Consider the following 20101-nt stretch of genomic DNA (forward strand, 5'->3'; position numbering starts at 1 on the left):
ATTCCAAACCTTTGTATCAATGATAATCGATTGAAGCATTTTAAAGATCAGCGGAAGCCACCATCTTCGATTGCATGATGGCGGCAGATTGCGAAATTCTACTTCTTCTAGTTTAGCCCTTTCACCTTTCACAAGTCATTCAAAACATTTTAAAGTTAAGCGGAAGTCGACATCTTGGATTTCAAGATGGCGTCAGATGACTCATGAAATCGTGTCATCAGACAGGCACAACCAATTTATTATTTAAGTCATTTAAAATGTCTGTCTCATTAACTGATTAACAACTCAAAAATGAGGAACTCATCCTATGCGTGCAATTAGTTGACTTGCGATTGAAACGTCAAATTTTAGCTGTTTATATGGCTCTCATAAAACTCGTTATAAAACTAAATAGCCGTTTTCAGGACCATAATAAAGCTATTAAGCACTGAATCAACTAACGCCATATTGGTTGCAAAATCGAAGGGCACAAAATGACGCCATGTTGATGGATTCGCTATGTCAAGTATTTGTTTTCAATCAATTCTATTATATTTGCGATGTCATTATGCCATGTTTTACAATAATGTCTATTGGAAAATTTTATAAAAGCTTTGGTGAGCAGCATAATGATTTAATCAAAGATTAAAAAATATTTATAATGACGTTTCTAGATCAAGGCCTAATAGCCAGATTTTAGCATTATTAGAGTTCTGGTGATGCATAGAATTTTTTTTCCATAAAATCAAAAATCAAAGATTATTTCTTAAAATTTATTTTATGTAGTTAAGTAACTAATAATGCTCCTACGAATCCATTGAACAGATGTCTGCTTTCGAAAGCGAGTTTGAGTAGTCCGTTAGATTTTGAGAGGTTTTTTACGAGATTTTGTTCCAGTACCAACGAATTTGACATTTGATAAAATGGGTCTAAAAAGCTTGGGTTTTGGTTCAAAACTCATCCATGATTTTTATAGAATTTTCAAGTAACATGAGTAAATTTGAACTTTTAGGTTTGTATGGGAAAATTGAATATTTTGTACTGAAAAATCAACATAATTTTTTTTTCTTCTGTGGAATCGAGTCTGGTAATGGTTTTTGTGCCAATTTATAAATTCTCTAAAGGAAATTATCCGTTGAACAACTTCGTATCTCATTAGACAAAAAAGTTATTTGGTGTCAAATGAGGGCATGTCTTTTAGAATTGAAAAACAATAAATCCAATTGGCATCACTGCTGGGTGTCTAGCGAGGTATTGCATGACTACTTTTCAAGCCAGACTTCGCGAGGCAGTTTCAGCGATATCAATTGGATTTATTGTTTTTCAATGTTAATAAAAATCCACCCTGAAACCGTTCTTGCATCAATATGTTTAAAAATAAAAAAAAGCATGATTTCAAAGTTTTGATAACACCTTTTGTCATTTGCAAAGTAGTCATTGCAAAGTATTAAAAGATAGATTTTTATCCTGAGATGTTCTCACCATGTTCATACCATTGTCAAAGGTTTTTAAACCATTCATGCTAAAAGATCATTATAAGTTACCCAAATAATTATGCCAGCATAGTAATTTATTGGAGAAAAGCTTATTCTATTTGTTTTTTAAGACGAAAAATAACATGCGACAAGTGAACAGAATAATTTTTAAAACTATTTTATCATGCAATTAACACAAACCAAGCAATTTTAACAAATTTTAAAGTAGAAAAGCACACTATTTGTTAGTTCTCAATACATTAGATTTTTTTTTAAAAAAAACGAGGCCTTTCTCAAAACCGTGAGGAAAAGGCAACCTGAAAATTTCCAATAACCAAACACGATAAGCTACCATTAAGCTTGGTTCCTAAATTTCTGAACCAAACCGACAAACATAATAGTTGTCTGGTACTAAATTGTGAGGAAATAGAGCAAAATGAACATCACACAAAAGTCGGACACAATGGAGCTGGTTCGGACGTTAATGAACCCCATTCTTGATCCTTGCTAGAGAGTTGGGTGGTTGTTCTGAAGGAAGGAGAACAATCCAGTAAATTGGCCAAGAACGTAGTAGAGCAGATGATGTCTTAATTGGGCATCTGGTTTAGGAAAGTGGATTGAATATTCAAAATTTCATAAGAAAGAAATGATCCCATTTTTTTTAAATTACCTACTTGCTGCTTTCTTACACAATATTGGAATTTGAAATTCTTACTAAATGAGAAGCAGAAATTCTCATGATAACTCATAGAATTTAAAAGCCGTTCATCCTTTAACTAGTTTCTGCAAAGATTTAAGAAGAGTGCCTTTAATCGCTGAAAATCCCAATGTACATCTTCAGATTAAAAAAAAAGCTAGTATTTTTTATAGCACCTCACATTCCCACGACCCCCAGCTTAAATTGCTACCATGTATACCCTGTAGGGTTAAAATGATTGAATACCAGTAAAACGTGTCGATTTCAGGCAATATTTTTCTGAATGATGATTCCATTCCATAATTGAAAACAGGAGGAATCGGCAGAACATGCGATATTTCTCAAGGCGTGGGAAACTTCTAACCTTGAACGCTTAGAATGTTGTGAATAAAATGTGTCGCGACGAACTTTCATGGCGAACTATAAAACCCGACGAAATCCCGCAGATCGGATCAGGGAAGAGGAGAAAAACAGAAAATCAACCTAACTTACTAATTGAAGGAAGGTCTTGAACCTCGTATGACACCACTTAAAAAAAGAAACGCTATCTCAGGATGCTGAATGACCCTAATCTAGACTAAGGTTGCCAGATTGCCCGGTTTTATCCGGGATTGCCCGGATATTTGATACTAAATTTAAGAACAGTCCGGCCCGGCCCGGTTGCTCGGAATTCATTGAAAAATGCCCGGATTTCTTCACTTAATTTGGCAAATTAAACAAAAAAAAAACACCTTCAAAATGAAATTTTTTGACCAAGTTTTATAAAAAATAATCATGAAAGGTTTTTTGGAAGCCTAAAATACGGTTCAAAATCTATTGATGAGTTTTGACAAAAAATTTTTTTTTTTATTTTTCTCTATTTTTGTTGAGGAATTCCTGAGTTTTGACAAAGTTTGCCCGGATATTGCCCGGATTTACGGTCGATTTTGCTAGGTTTTTAAATAAAAATTGCCCGGTTTGTCCGGCCCGGATACGTGCTGAAAAAATCTGGCAACCTTAATCTATATCTCATACGTGTGGTGAGGCTTAAAACCTCAAGTCATTACGAAGAAAGGTCAGATCTTAAGTCGTCAGAAGAAAAATCAAGCTTGGAGTCGTTAATGTAAATTTATCTTGTACTAGCTGATCCCAAACGAACGCCGTTTCGCTTTTAACTTGGAATATGTCATGAACAGTTTGTATGAAAGTCAATTGCCAAGCATTTTTCAGATGCGGTTACGAATTCATTGTTAAGTAATAATTGCAAAAATATTGGACGGTCACTTTTTCTGTCGTCTGCTACTAAATTTGAAATCAGGGATCAACTGACTGTGCCAAAAAAAAACCCCGTGTATAAATTTCGACTCGTTTATCTTGTATAAAACTATAGGAGACAATTTCAATTATTTACAAAAAAAAAAGTTCCAATCAACACGTCTTCAAGTTCAAAACCGTACATCATAATCCACAATTGGAAGGCTAGAATTAAAAGCACTCTCACTTCACCTCAACACAGCTCAATCTCGTGTACTTAGTGTACTTTTAATGTCCTTCCCCTTTTCAGTCTCTGATTTTCGGATTGTTCTGTTCGATGGTGAAAATGCCAAAAGATAACACACCACCAAATACACACATACACACATGCCTCGAAAAATCCCGGTTTCAACACACAAATGCAGTCAAGCACTAATACATTCGTTGAATGAACAAGGTATGGAGGGAAAGGAAAATGGTTAGAGAGCAAAACACTAGAGGAAAAAACAGTTCTACGGAACAATAGAGAACGAGCTAGCGAGCGTTAGAAAACAGACAACATCATAAAATCGGGGTAAAAATTCAGGCAAGCAAAAACGAGGAAAATTCGTCAAATCCAAATGGGTAGCGAAAAAAAAGAGCAAAAAAAAACCAACTTCATCAGTTCCGGGGACCGGGAGAATGTTTCGGAATTGGGGACCCGGACTGGAAGTTGAAATGGAAGGTGGGGGAGGGCTCACCTGTGGCAGATGCTGCTGCTGTCTTCCCGAGGAGACCTGTTTTTTTTATTTGTTTGGGTTTTTTTTTCGGATTGCATGTCATTTTTTTTGTAGATTCAGAATCACCAAGTCGGAGAATCGGGGAGACGACGAAGCCATTGTTGGATTTGATGTCGTTATTGTTGTTTGTTGTTGTAGAAATCGACGACGATGGAAAGCACGGCGTGTTTGTGTGTGTGTGGTAGAGAAAATGGAAGAGGGTAGAACAGACAGAAAAAAAAGGTTTAGAGATGACGGATTTTCACTTGTTTGACAGGTGATGTGTTCATGTAGTTAAGATAGAGCTTTTCCTCCTATGCTCTCAGTGGCATATCGGTGAATCACGGCTGCTAAAAGGTTGAGGAACGACGTTCTGGATCATCGCCATGTTTGTGTGGGCGTACACAAATGGATATGAATAAGTTACACAATAGGTTTGTCATTTTTTTGTCTGCATATGAGGAAGGAAACATTGCATTAAGGAACAATGTTAAAGGATTTCCCTTAATATTTTTTTTGTTCTTTACGGATCGCTCCTTGTTTGAAGATAAATGTAAGTTTGCACCCTATTTTGAATAAAGAATCATACTTTAAATAATATATTTGATCGATTGCTTTTTATAGAATGTACTAGCTGGGTCATTGTAATCTTGCCTTGTTTCAACTTCGTGTCGATGACTGCACGCTCCTTTTTATATACTCGAAATTAAGTTCGACCTAGGTTCAAAACATAGTTCGATTCTATGAACTTGAAGTTAAGTTCCATTTTTCCTGTTGCGATGGTTCGAAACGGAGTTCGAACTGCGAACTCAAAACTAGTCTCATTCGTGCCATTTATGCCGAACCGCATTTCGGGTAGCTACGAATAAAGGCATAAAAAAAGTTCAAATTGAAGTTCGGCTGAGCTAAGGTTTGAGTATGCCAGTCAAAACTTAGTTTTGCGATTGCCAAGTCGAACTCAAAGCTGAGGGCTGCAACTGAAGTGCTGTTTGAACCAAAACAACTTAATTTTAAGTTACAAAAAAGGAGCGTGTGTAAATCGTTTTGTCTAATTTACAACGCTAAAGATTTAAAAAAAAACGATTAGTCAACACTCTCATTTTTCCGTGCTCAAAATTAGTTCGATTCTATGAACTTCCATTTTTCCTCCTTGCAATGGTTCAAAACGAAGTTCTAACTACGAACTCAAAATTGAGGCCTGTCACTGAAGTACTGTTTTGAACCTAAACAACTTAATTTTAAGCTTAACAAAAGGAGCGTGAATGTCATTTTTTTTTTTATTTAACTGTTATCTCCATAAGATGAAATTGTAAAACTTGAACATGTTCAGCAAAGTTGCGTATTTTGTTGTAGAGATAAACGGCAATGTAAAGGAAAATATAGTAATAAAATGCTTAACAAAAAAGTTAGAATTTTGATCTCACTATTGGTGGACCCTTCGACTTTATTGTTTGTATCAAAATATGCGCCTTGTTAAAATGAAAATGCCGTCGAAGACACCAACAGTCTATAAAAAAAAATATAAAAATAATCATGAAAGGATTATTGGAAGCAGAAAACACGATTCAAAATCTGTCGATGAGTTTTGATGAAAAAATCATTTTTTTTGGGTTGATTTTTTATGAGAAATTTTTGGGTTTTGAGAAAATTTGGCCGGATATTGCCCGGATTTTGCAAGGATTTTATAAAAAATTCTACCTTATTCTACCTGATTTAAGTTTAATTGTTTGCAAAATGATGTCTTCTAGTAACTCTCAATTTCTGTAAACCCTACCTTTTGTTTGCGAATGATTGAGAATCTTATGAAGATCATTTCATCAGAACATTTCAATGCTCTAAAATTAACCCAGAAAACATTTTTGTAGGAATATTTCTCTACAAACTTTGTTATACGTCTCATATACATTATAGATTCTTCGCATAAAACTCGAAATACAGCATGAACCTACCAAAAGGCAGGCAACATATACATATTTTCAACTTCTGGCTTAAGCGATAAGAATTATACAAATTGGACGATATTCAACACCTTATTCGTCCATCCTGAAAGTAAACGAGAGGGCGCAAGTTTGGCTCTCAAAGCATGCAAACCGTTGCCAGGGGCAATATTTGCTGCTTCTCTCATTGGACAGTTTTCCAAATAAACCATTTGATTTTTAGCAATCTGATTGCATTGCTTTTCGCAGAGAGAACAACAAGGATGTTTTCTCACTTGAATACCGCGCGAGAGAAATAATTTGCTAACATGGCAAACTTTTTAGCATACTCGATTTATACCGACTTTAAGTTACCATTTTTAAGATCGTCTACTTATTTGGTAAGAATTGCGATTTGCATTAACATTGTTTACGATTTGAGCTATCATTCCTAATGCGATTTTATGTTTGCTGAGGATAACTTTCTTGTTAAAATAGTATTTCTCAAAATTGGACGGAAAATCTTTCAGTGTTGCCAGTTTCTTTACATGAAAAAAGTTCTGTTTGGGGTGTTTTAACTATTTTCTCGCTACTTTAACCGCTTTTCCTTCCGCGGAAAAGTTGAAGCCAAAGAATTTTCCAGTAAGCTCCATGTATTGGAACTTCATTTGTATTGCGTGAGAACAAAATATTTAAGAAAAACCAAAAAAAAGTGATATTCTCCGAATAAACTTTTGCGTTATTACATAAAAAAATTTCAAATCTAAACCCGGGTACCTAAATTGCATTTTAAATCTGCAAAAATTCTGCACGGAAAATAATGAAAAGGTCAAATTTGTCGAGTTAGCAAGGAAAACGCTCGTGGAAGCCGAAAAGTTAACTTCTACCTTTTCGAGGTGAAACTCACCTCACAGTGAAGTAAAGTTTACCTGAATCGAGCTGGTAAAAAAAAGGTACACTCATAGGAAATCTTATTATAAATTTTATAAGGCACGTCTTATGAACCGCTTTTTTGTGTCCAAAATAATTTTTCATAAGAGTCTTATAAAATTCTTCCTTTTTTCATACGATGTTCTTATGAAAAATAGAAGAAGCGGCATTGTCAAAAAATAATGAACACATTTATTTTATCAGTCATTTTTTTTCATCGTCATACCAAACACTAACCAGTTGTGGAGCCATTAGTTTTTCTTAATGTTGAAAGTGATTTTTTTTATTCTTAACGGTAAGTAAATTTGTTGTGAATGTTCAAATCATTTGTCAACTAGAACACATTTTTTTTTGTTTACTTTTCAGCATTTTGACTGGCGAAAAGGATAAGTTCAATGCACCAGGTGCCGCAGAATGACTGTTGGAACCGAGCATTGATTTGTGCTTATGGTGATCATAAAGTAATTTTAAACAAATTACCCAGATAATAAACTGAAAGTTTTTGAAATAAATTATTTCTATATTTTCTCATCAAATGTGAAATTTTCTGTTTCCATAAGACCTTCTTATGAAAAGCAACAATCTCTCATTGAAGCAGGTGTCCATCTGAAGAGTTCATTCACTTCATAAGACAATCTTATGAATTTCATAGATTTTTCCTATGGCGCCACTTCATAAGAGAATTTTATGGAATACATAATAGTATTTTTCTGAGTGTACAATTCACCGAAAAAAAAAGGTAAATCTTACCTCGTAGCGAGGTGAAGTTTACCTGTATTGAACTGAATAAAAAGTGCAATTCACCTAGAAAAAAAGGTAATCCAAAAAGGTAAAACTTACCTCGTAGCGAGATGTAGTTGACCGACACACCCTGCTGTATAGTTACCTTGGTCACTATGACCATATTCGGTTCATTGCACTTTTTTTACCCAGAAGATGCTCATTTGTCCCTATTTTCCCTACAATAATAAATTTATTCGCTAGATGGCACGAAAGCTTGTAAAAAGTTTTACATGAAAAAAAGTTTTTAGTCTCAGATAGTTTTAGAAACTTTTTAAGAATCGAAACAATCACCGAGCCGTTTCAATAAAAGAAAAGGACATTGGGAAATTACAGAAGATTTTGCAATGTGTAAGACATATTTTGCCTTATAACTTTTTTTTTCTTTTTAAAATCACATCCTACAATAATTTGCATTCGTCCTTGCCGTTTCGTTAATGTTTCAAATAAAATTGTGCAAATTGGAAAATTAATTTTCACTACCCGGAGACACTATTAAAACACGTAGACGAACCAATTGTGTGCTCAGAACAACAAATTTTGCTCTAACATAAGATTGCCAGATTGCCCGGATATATAATACAAAATTTGAGAAAAGTCCGGTCTGGCCGCCCGGATTTCCTTGAAAAAGTCCTGATTTTTCCCGGATTTGTTCACTTTATTTGCCAAATCAAACAGAAAGAAAACAAAATATGTTATAATTTTTTTTTATTTATGCGTCCAAAACGAATTTTTTGAGCAATTTTTATAAAGATTATCATAAAAGTTTTTTTGGAAGTCAAAAATCCGATTTAAAATTTTCTGATAAGTTTTGATGAAAAAACAAACATTTATCAATTTTTTTTTCTTAATTTTTGTTTAGTAATTTCTGGGCCTTGACCAAATTTGCACGGATTTTCGATGGACAATTTTTCAATCAAATGCTCGGATTTTGCAAGGTTTCAAATGAAATAGGCCCTGATACGTACTGGAAAAAATCTGGCAACCTTACTCTAACAGCGGTCTAAAACCGTCCAAATGCCAACTCGTGGCAGATTATTTTACGTCCCGCGATGTCGCGTTTTCCCGGACCATAACGTACGGGAATAAAGTTGGCATTGCTCGCCGGTGGACGAACATTTATTTAATACCTTGTTCAAGCCATTCTACACGTTCTTGCGAGGTTATGATCATCGTCATTTGAAGCGATTTTCCCCAACGCAAACAGGGTTGCTCCCCTACTACGCTATTTGGAGTAAGGGGAGGTCCTGTCCGAGGACCCCGCTTTTCCGAATCTATGATGGACCTCCATCCAAGAAGCAAGAAGGTAGACGGCAGGTAAAAAAGTCATAAAACAGATAAAATGAAATCGTTCATCTTTTATAACTTTTACGACTTGTTCTAATGGGGTTTGTTGCTTCCCCCACCTGAACTCTCTTTCTCACGTCTCAAGACTTCCGGTTTGCTTCAATCCGATTCAAACGGTTCGCCCTTGGATTTCAATGTCCCGTTTTCATTTTATGTTTGCGTCGTCGCGCGGATGTTGATGTTTTCTTCTACCACCTTGAACCGAGTTTCCGGAAACGGGAACAATCCCCAGATGAAGATGACTAAGTGGCAAAGACATCGCGAGTAATGATTTTAATTTCCCGTGCTCAGCGAAGGAAATGATTTTCAGAATGTACCTTGCTTCTAGCAATCTCCTCGCAGTTGAGCCAAGAAAGAAAACCGCTTCAGCACGATTTCCCGGCTACAGGGGTACCTATTTTGCGATACAAAACCAATGGAAAAGCAAGATTCCGCCGGGTAAAAATAAACCGAGATTCCAGGTTTCGGTTCAGTGAATGCTGGAAGAAGAATGTTTGAAATTAGCTGACAGACAGCACTGTAAATTGCCGAGCTATTCACAGTAAATCAGCAGAGAATGATTTCGACTCCGGCTGAAGTTAAATGTGAAGCTATTTTTGGTTAATTTAATCCGGTGGAATAAGCCGCGCTACTTTTAAATTTTGGTATTGGGTTTGGTTTGAGAAGCTTTGCTTGTTATTCGAATTAAATTATACTATTTTACTGAATCAGTTATTGCAATACCAATTTAAAAAAAATCATGTAATCATAATAATTTCTCGCGTGAGCTTACATTACGTCATGTGAAATAAAATGTTAACAAACAGTTTTATAGCAAAAAATAAAAAAAAAAACAGACAAACCAGTCGCAACTTCTTTCCATTTAGAATATTGGTAGCCTGATCAACATATTCTATATGTGAAATACAAATTTTAAAGTTGTTTCGATAACTTTTGCAGCAGTTTTCTGTGAATTCATAAAATTTTCCATACGACATAATGAAAGCTCACGCTAGATTTGTTTTTTTTTTTTGTCTTTTCCATCACTTTTATCACTTTTATCACCTCGACACGAATGCCATAAGGATGGTAAAGTGTCGTTAATAAAACATAAAAAAAAAAATAAAACTTTTATCACCCTATGGTTTATTATTCATTGCGTTTTTGGCCACTTTTATAAATTGTGTTTTTTTTTTTGCCGTTCGACTATTGTTGTAAAATAAAATTTAATATTAACGCCATTTATTGTTGTTTTTATCATTTTTATTACGTATTATTTTATCATTTTTTTATTACTGGGTCATTTTTGTATTAGATCATTTCAATAAATATGCTTGTTTTGTCACTTTAGTTTTTTTTTTAAAATTTATTTCTTTCTTGACAATTTTCAGTATTTTTTATCACGCCTGGCATATTTGTTTTTGCTATTAATTTTTGTTTTTATTTCAAGTCACTGTTGCTCAGTGTTCAAAACTGTTGACATGCTTGCATGAATGTGAAAAAAAATTTCAATCACAGTATACATTTTACTTTGAACCTGATTTCCTCTGATCATTCACAAAGCAATCCCTGACTGATAGTCGACAAAAAGTCACTTCATTTCGAATTCGTGACCGTGATCCTCCTAAAAATCTCAGTCATTAAAATGCTGAAATCCGTGAAGTGGGTTAGTTTGCTGTTGTTATAGGAAGCATTGGCTGAAATAAATTTGCTTTGATGTTTATATTTCTATTTGGAATTAAAGTTGCTCCAAGCAGAAAAAACAGACTTCGAACTCAGAAATTCATGGAGTTGTTAATATTCTGCTTTTATGATGGGTTTATTCAGAAATCATCTGAGGGCATTTAGTAAGATACTGACATTCAAGAACGTTAAATAACTTTTAATATCAGTGGAAAAGTTTTTTTTTATAATTTTCTAGTGTTCTTAATCCTACCTAAAAATTTACTTCACCAAAAATAGGCATTTGAAATCCATTCACATTTTCTCATACTGTCACGACTTTGTGAAATGACTGACTGTCTAGCGAATGAAGGAATAAAAAAAAATATTCACAATCATCATGGAGTTAGTCTAGGCCAACCTGATATTTTTTCGCTGTCTGTCTAAATAGATGAGGAAGAAAGCATTTTTGTCTCATTCAGGTTGTATTGTGATAAATAAATTTGACTTTTTTGAGCACTGCTGTTGCTATTTTAAATACATGCGATTATGGAGTTGTAAATGAATAAATAGAGTAAAATCAAAAATTATCCATTACAAGATTCGGAACTCTTGCGGGAATCGACGGACAAAATCCAAAAGCGCCACCATCAAATGCTGCGGCAGAAATGCAACTATTTAGTAAAACACGCTAAGGAAAAAAAACCAATTTATATTACACGGTCGGAAATAACTAGCAGTTTGAGGGTTCATTTTCACAACAAACACAATGAGGTCTTTCTCTACGTGGTCTTGGCTCTCCAGAATTAGCACGGTTTTCGGTATCAGAGTCGTCATTCGCTATTCAAAGCTCTTTTTTCCTTGGGGGCCGTTCAGATACCACGCGGATAGAAAAATGAGATATTAGAGCCCCTCCTCCCCCTGCGTTTACAAGCGTGGACGTTTGGCAAACCCCTATCCCGTCAGGACATCCGGTGACGTGGACAAGTTTGAATTTTTTTTTCTAAATCTAATTTGACAGTTAGAAAACACTACTTTCTGTTTTATTGTTATAGAAATGGCTGATTAAAAAAAACGAAATAGCATTTCCTGATATGAAATCATTTTAAAAATTTTAAATTTTCTAACTATGATTTTTATCACTTGCTTTCAAGTGGCTACTATGGTAACGGACTTATATTGGACCAGGGGACCTATTATGGACCACCATGATTAGCTCTCTTATGGATCAAGTAATAATGAAAAAAATAGTGCATTACATTGAGTGCCCGGGCTTAAAAAATATTTGCTAAAAATTTCATGATTATTTGTTTTATAAGGGAGCTAGACAAGGTGGTCCAAAATTGGTCTCCTCGTCCAAAATAATTATGTAACCCTAGTTGTTTAAACTTAAACTGGAAAACTTTGCAATTTTAAGATTTTGAATTAAACATCTTAATAAAACTAGATAAAATTTATCTTCATCTGAATGAATTAGACTTAATTAAATTAAGACCTTGGTAAAATAATCTGTATTATAACATAAATCAGGATCCCAATCAAAATAAATACTTGGCCAAGTCATCAAAACACTTAATCGCAATATTTTCAGCACGGTTCTGTGGAATTTGGAATCAATAATCAGGCTCAACGAGATATGCAATACAAATAAGTTATCTGTTTTAAATAAAGATTATTATTTTTAATTGAGGAATTTAAATGCGCAAAAACGAGTCAGGTTCTCAATTAAATTGAGTCAATGGAATAGCTTTTCTCAAAAAATTGGTGAAAGTATGTCAGAGTGCATTTTGCAAATGTATTCCAAATTTGAACAAAACAAATTAGAGTGCATTTGAACCCCCCGGAACGAGGGGTACATGTGAAAAGTTCAATTATCGAGAAATGTTGACCTTTTCTGTCAGTAGATGGTGTTAAGGTTTGTTAAAGGATTGTCTGTTGGCATTTATATAAAAAATTTCAAGAGCTAGGTATCTTCGAATATATTATTTTTGGTAAAATCATATCATGAAAAATTTAAGCAAAAGGTCCTTTGACGCAACTTTGAAAATAGTTTTGTCAAAATAAGTAATGAAGCATTTCGGATTTAAGGTTGCCAGAATTTATTCAACACGGACAAATCCGGGCAGTTTTATTTAAAAACGAGGCAAAATCCGAGCAATTGACTTCAAAATTGACGACCATGAATCCGGGCAATATCAGGGCAAATTTTGACAATACTGAGAAATTACTCAACAAAAGTCAAGAAAAAAGATGTTTTTTAACAAAACTTATCGACAGATTTTAAATCTTTTTTTAAGGCTTCCAAAAATCTTTTCATAATTATTTTTATAAAACTTGCTAAAATAAATTTTGTTTTGGAGGCATGAATTAAAAATAGGTACATCACAATTTGTATTTTTTTGTTTGATTTTCAAACAAGTGAATAAATTCGGGAATTTTTCAATGAAATCCGGGCTATCGGGCCAGACTGGACTGCTTCTAAATTTTGTATTAGGTGTCCAGACAAACCCGGAAAAAAACCGGCCAAGCTGGCAACCTTATTTATGGTGGATGTGGGTAGTCAATCAAGCAAAGCTATTTGGAAAGAACGACCCTGGTTGTTAAACTTCCTGTTCATTTTTTTTCTTTCAAAAATTGTCATTGATGTCATTTTTATCATTATTATTAGTTTTTAGTCGACTTTTTGTTTTCGTATTTCTGGCTTCAATCTGGCTATTTTCGTAGTTTTTGTAATTTTTGTACAACTTAAATGTTATTTTCCAATTTTAGTTATATTAGTCGTATTCGTCATTTTTGTATATTTTTTTATTTTTGTTTTTTTCTATCTTTGAGTGTCTTTTGTAATTTTTGTCCTGTTATTTTTTTTTATCTTTTAGACATTTATGTCATTTCAAACTTTGAAAGCTGAACGCAACATAAGCTCAAAGCAAGGATGCCGAAAAAGATTCTGACTTTCTGTTATTTAACCCATAAATTCTGTGTCCTGTGACACAAATTCTATCGACAACCTTTGCAAAGTTATGTTAATTTTTAAACAATATTTTTTCAGTTTTTCAGTATTTCAACCATAGCTTTTTTGCAACATTTCTCAGACACTTAAGCTCTAAAATGTATAGATTTTTTTTTATCTCACTGCTATAGGTAGTTTGATTGAATAGATAGAAATTAAAATTTCATTTGGTAACTTGAATGGAAATGTTATAAATTTGACTGTTTAAACCTGTGGTCGGCAACCTGCGGCTCGCGAACCGCATGCGGCTTTTTGGATGAGAAGTGGTGAATCTTTAACGTCAATTTAAAATATTGTATATTTTAGTCAAATTTAGACTACTTAAACTAAATAATAATCGTGACCATGTGGAAAACCTGATACAAATTGCCATTTTTGTCAGAAAATTTCAAGTATGTATATATGTAGGTATATAATACCAAATCGAAATAAACATCACTAACTTTGACGAGAAGCATTTTTTTGTATTAAATTAAAATAACAAGTATGACTATCGAATTGAGGTTTGAAAATAAACGTTAAGACAAGCGAAAAAATATTTATACAATCAGAAATCAAAAATGGAAAATATTTTCTCAAATCGAAAAAAAGACACTTATGAAACTTTTCTGAAGTTCTATTCAGAGTCTTATGCAGTTCGTTTGAGACTCTTTTGAGACCCTATTAAAACTTTTTTAAGATTTATTCGATACTCAAAGAACAACCTTAAGGCTTCTTTCTAAAGCCATTAGACGCTCTTTTACGACTCTTCAGACTCTTTTGAACTTTTCTTGAAACCCATTAAGGGCTTTTTAGGACTCATGCGTTTGGTCTGAGACTGTTTTTAAATTTGATCTAAAACTTTTTAGGACTTGTTGAGACTCTCTGAGGGAATTTCGAGGCTCTCTGGAGCCCTTTTTTAAGACTCTTTGAGTGTCTTTGGATTTAATTTGACACTTTTAAGCTTGTTATAAAGCTATTTTCACACTCTTTTGAGACTCTTAAGGACAATAAAGAGACTCTCTTAAATTTTTTAAAGATTATTTGGGGATTTTTCTGACCGTTTTGAGGCGGTTTCAAAGCTTTTCTGAGACTCTTTTACAGTTCTTTGAGAACTCTTGAGACACTTTAAGATATTTTGGAAACACTTTCACATCTGTTCTTAGACTCTTTTAGGAAATTTCGAGACTCTTTAGGGAATTTTTGAGACTATTTTTTAACTTTCGCAGAAAAGTTTGAAACTCATTGGAGCCCGTTCATTGGAGATTTTTTCGACTTTCTTTTAAATCCTCTGACGTTGTTTTCATACTTGAGCTTGAGCTTGAGCTTAGATAAACCGTACATTTCAGTAGTTGCTACTCCGTGATTGACAAGAACCATCAAAATTGTACATAGATCCAAATAAATGGGGCTTGGGATTAGCTTACCATTTTCTGTGTACACGTTTCGAAGGTTCCTTATCTGTTATGGTCAATAACGGCGCCGGCCACGTCCTTACGGTTCATCGGGGAAAGGGAAGGATTGTTAGCTCGACTTCCGTTGCTACTAGAGACCGAATACACCTCTAAATCTCCACGGTCGTCACAGGAAGGGTGGTTTGTTAGTGGGGAAGGTAAATAAGATCTGGATTCCCTTTGGGAAGGGATGTGATCAAAGCAAAGTTAAATATTTAATGATCGTCGCGTCGCACACTATCGAGTTCATCGCGTTTTTATTTAGAGCAAATACGTCCTAACATGGCATTTTCATACACGTACAATGCACTTGGCGCATGTGCAACTCACCGAATTTTACCACGCACTTATAACGAGAAGAGCAAAACGTCCTAACGTGGCATTGTCATACACGTACAATGCATTTAGCACCGGTGCAATTCACCGAAGATTATCGCGCGCTTAAAACTAGAAGAGCAAAAACGTCCTAACGTGGCATTGTCATACACGTACAATGCACAATTTTATCGCGCGCTTAAAATGAGAAGAGCAAAGCGTCCCAACGTGGCATTGTCATACACGTACAATGCACCTTGCACCGTCACATCTCACCGAATTTCTCCGCGCGCTTACAACGAGAAGAGCAAAACGTTCTAACTTGGTATCAATGCACTTAGTAGCGGTGCAGCTCACCGAAGATAATCGCGACACTTTATTTATAAACACGGACGACCGAACCAACCGATCACGTAAATTTTCCCCACGCTAACATACACACACACCCACCCACACACACACACACACACACACACACACACACACACACACACACACACACACACACACACACACACACACACACACACACACACACACACACACACACACACACACACACACACACACACACACACACACACACACACACACACACACACACACACACACACACACACACACACACACACACACACACACACACACACACACACACACACACACACACACACACACACACACACACACACACACACACACACACACACACACACACACACACACACACACACACACACACACACACACACACACACACACACACACACACACACACACACACACACACACACACACACACACACACACACACACACACACACACAAATGGATTCCTTCCTCTTCTCTCAAATTTGTAAAAGTATTGAATTCTAAAGTTTAATTAATTTTGGAAAGGATTTTTTATTTTAGTACTGTTTTAAAGTTTTGAGTTCGAAAACTTGTACTTTATACTGGTTAAACAAGGCTTTAGCCCTAACTCTTTTCCTCTGACGTTGTTTTCATACTAACTTTAAACTCTTAAGAGACATAAATTAAGACTATTTCTAGACTCTCTTTTGAGGGGCTGTATCAATACTCTTCTGAAAATTCAAAAACTTTTTTGAACAAATTTAAATATAAAAAACTTCAGTTAAAAAAGAAAAACAAAATTTGAAAATTTAATTTCATAGGCAAAAAAAAATTAATCCAAATTTTTTTGGTTTTTTTTCTGGTTTTTTTTTTATATCAGTTCCCCAAATTTTACGAAGGAAAGCAAACAAATCACATAACAGTATTGTAATAAGTATTCTATTGGAGGAATTCATCCATAATTTATTTTCAAAAAATGTTTTATTAAATATTTTGGTTTCAGAGTATATCTAAATCTCTCATATTTCACAAAACATTTTTAGCAACCATGTGATTAAGTAAGTAAGTTATAAGTAAGTTAAGTAAGTTATTATTTATGCTTATAAATATGAAAAATAATAATTTGTTTCAACATGCTGATAAATTTTATGAAATTCTCATTTTAAACTGAATGAGGGCAAAGAACAGAATGATACGTCAATTGTGTTTCGGAGCATGCTGATTCTTGATTTTGAAGCTTCAGTTTGAAAAACAGAATTAAATTTCACAGTGATCGATCTCATCACTATTGGTCACCCCGATGCCACTTAAACGCCTAAAGGTATAGTGTCCAGCTGAACCCTTCAACAACCGCTTGAATGATGCCAACTTTTTTGTTTTATTGTCTTTGTTTTATATTGTTCTAATTCACGGGAAAAGTTGAAATGGATTATGAATACGAAATAAAATCTCTTTTTTAGTTTCGGACGTCCCACAGAAAAGAAGTCTTTCATTTCTAATCCACAAAAGCCTGGATAAAACACACAGTATTGCAGAAAAAAATTTAAATTTTCAAAATCCTCTTTTGAATCAACCCTTGGTTTTCAAAAACTAGAGCTGCTGAAGACAGAGTATGAAAACCTTGTATTATTTAGGATTTATCATTGAAATTGGGAATAGAAAAATTTAGAAGTTTTAGATTGAAATTTCATTGCAACAATCAAATGTGGCTCTTTCGAAGATATAAATTTCAAATATTTTTAATGTTAGGCTTTTTTGACTCAAAGGTTGCCGACCACTGGTCTAGACCGCTTTTAATGCAAAGGTAATTTAAATTAGATTAGAAGATGATTCTAATATTAAATGGTTGTTTTTCTTTTATTATATGATAATTGCAATTATTGATTCAGTGCGGCTATATCATTTTTATTCGAATAACACAACTGGACATGTTTGAAGCTGTTATTTTGAGACTTATAAAATTATGGCCCATCAAAGTTGAAAAAAAGATTTTTGGACCTATTGATTCATTTAAATAAGATTTTGCAAACATCTTCTAAACATTGTTCATTAGGTGCCGAAAGATGTTTCTGATTGATTCGCATTGACAGATTGATTCGCATTGACAAATTTGTCAGAATTTCCAAATCTTAAGAAATAACAACGACATTCCAAAAACTACTTTTTCAAAAAAAATATGGGTTTAAGCAACTTTTCTGCATACTTTTTTCAATATCTCACTCATACATTGAAACATCATTATCAAAAAAACCATGTTTCAATTTCATTTCATCTCAACAATTTGTGAGAACTCAAAAATATCCACGCGTTTCCGAGATATTTGAATTTTCATTTGTGTTTTTTGCGTTGAAATTAATTAAAAAAAAATAAAATAAAATAAATTAACGGCACTAGTAGGGGAACTGGGTACAAAATGCGCAGAGCAAGCAAGATCATCAGTATTTCACTAAACAAAAAGTTTTCATCATTACTGAAAATGTCAGTCTGTTCTATTTGCAATTTGATGCGTTCATAATCATCAAACAAAAACAAATTTTTTTGGAGTTTTCTTGCAATTTTTCAATTTTTTTCGTAAGGAACTACGACATCTATGAGCAAACAAAACTCACCTGTCATCTGTTCTAAAGATGAACATGGGTCTAAACATTCATCACACAACGCAAAATTTCCTAATTCATTTTTTGAACTGTTTTTTTGAACGATTTTAAAAAACATGTCGAGGCAATGCAAAGCGCGCCATGTCCGTTTATCTCAGTTTTGTTTAAATTTCTACCGGTACTAACACTTGTACTAGCGAACTCGCGACACAAATTTTCGTCACCTACAAGTCAACCCCCTTCACTTGACCGGTCGCAAGTAAAATTCAGAAAAATCTAATTTAAAGAGGTACTTACACTAGTAGCTTGTACTAGCGAACTAGCGACACTAATTTGCGTCATCTGGAATTCAAACCCTTTCATTTGACTGGTCGCAAGTTGAACTCGTAGATTATCTGATTTCTACCTATTTCTTCTAATTCTGGTATCTTGTACTATCGAACTCGTGACACTAATTTTTGTCACCTACAAGTCAAATGCTTTCACTTGACCGATCGCAAGTAAAATTCAGATAAAATCTAATTTAAAGTAGTACCAACACTAGTAGCTTGTACTAGCGAACTCACGACACTAATTTGCGTCACCTACAAATCAAACCCTTTCAATTGTTTAGTCACATGTTTAAATCGTATTAAATTTAATTGAAAGCGGAACTAACACTAGCGAATTCGCGACACTTATTTTTGTCACCTACAAGTCAAACCTTTTTCACTCAAACGGAAAAATTCAAAACAAATCTTTTTTAAAGTGGTACTTACACTAGTAGCTTGTACTAGCGAACTCGCGACACTAATTTGTGTCACCAACAAGTCAAACCCTTTCACCTGACTGATCGCAAGATGGTTTATGATCATTTTTTTTAAACTGTTTGATCTCGTGTTCCATTTCATTTTAGATTTATTGAAAACCTTTCTTATAAAGGTCACCAATAATGATCGAAACATCGAACATTTCTAAAGCAAAGTTAACTGATATACAGCTAGCTAAGATTGAATCCCAAGACAAAGAGCTAATTTTTTTTTCTAAATTTCAGTCTATGAAAAACTGTTTTGGAGTGAAGCATTGAAGATTCAAGATTGGTAATCTAAATCAGGATTATTTCGTAAACAAATTAGATACAGAACAACAACAACGACAACATCAGGGTCGATGACGAACAAGATAGATTAGGACCATTTGAAGGAAGAATCAGCACTAATTTTGATTTTACACAAACAACGGGACCACAGTCGGAAGTTTCCAGGGGAAGGGAAACATTAAAAACCCATTTCCAGTGAGAGGGGGGAAAAAAGTTAAACGAAAAATTAATTAGAAAAAAAAATTGAAAACTTACACAACGATGTCGCAGCGTTGGTGATGGCCGTGGTCGGCGTCTGGGCGGCGGCGGCCTGCAGCGACGGTTGCGTCATCGCTGCCAGCGTCATCAGGTTCTGCAGCGGACTCAGCAAACCGGCAGCGGCGGCCGCCGTCGTCGTATCGGTTTGCGCTCCGAGACCTGAAAGGGAGGAAAAAGAAGAGAAAAAAAAGGAATGTTAAAATGTGACTTACATAATTTTCTTTAAATCGGCATAAAAATCCGGAGTTTACAAAAGTAAATATAGATTAAAGAACCCAAACTTCTGATGGTTATTCCGCATTG

The 20101-nt window shown here is 34.4% G+C and overlaps 1 protein-coding gene across 8 annotated transcripts in view; it reads right to left on the reverse strand.

Moving 5' to 3' along the window:
• LOC129746246 (CUGBP Elav-like family member 2) overlaps window positions 1-20101 on the reverse strand; it is a 406881-nt gene that overhangs the window by 24273 nt on the left and 362507 nt on the right. For 6 of the 8 annotated variants that reach the window (XM_055739817.1, XM_055739814.1, XM_055739819.1 and 3 more), the window contains 2 exons: window positions 19796-19957; window positions 4125-4160 (listed from right to left, as the gene is read on the reverse strand). In XM_055739817.1, coding sequence (XP_055595792.1) covers window positions 4125-4160; window positions 19796-19957 — 198 coding nt within the window. The remainder of the gene's footprint in view (window positions 1-4124; window positions 4161-19795; window positions 19958-20101) is intronic. The other 2 variants (XM_055739818.1, XM_055739815.1) reach the window with 1 other exon arrangement.

This window comes from Uranotaenia lowii, chromosome 2 (genome assembly GCF_029784155.1).
Source record: "Uranotaenia lowii strain MFRU-FL chromosome 2, ASM2978415v1, whole genome shotgun sequence".
Lineage (NCBI taxonomy): Eukaryota > Metazoa > Arthropoda > Insecta > Diptera > Culicidae > Uranotaenia > Uranotaenia lowii.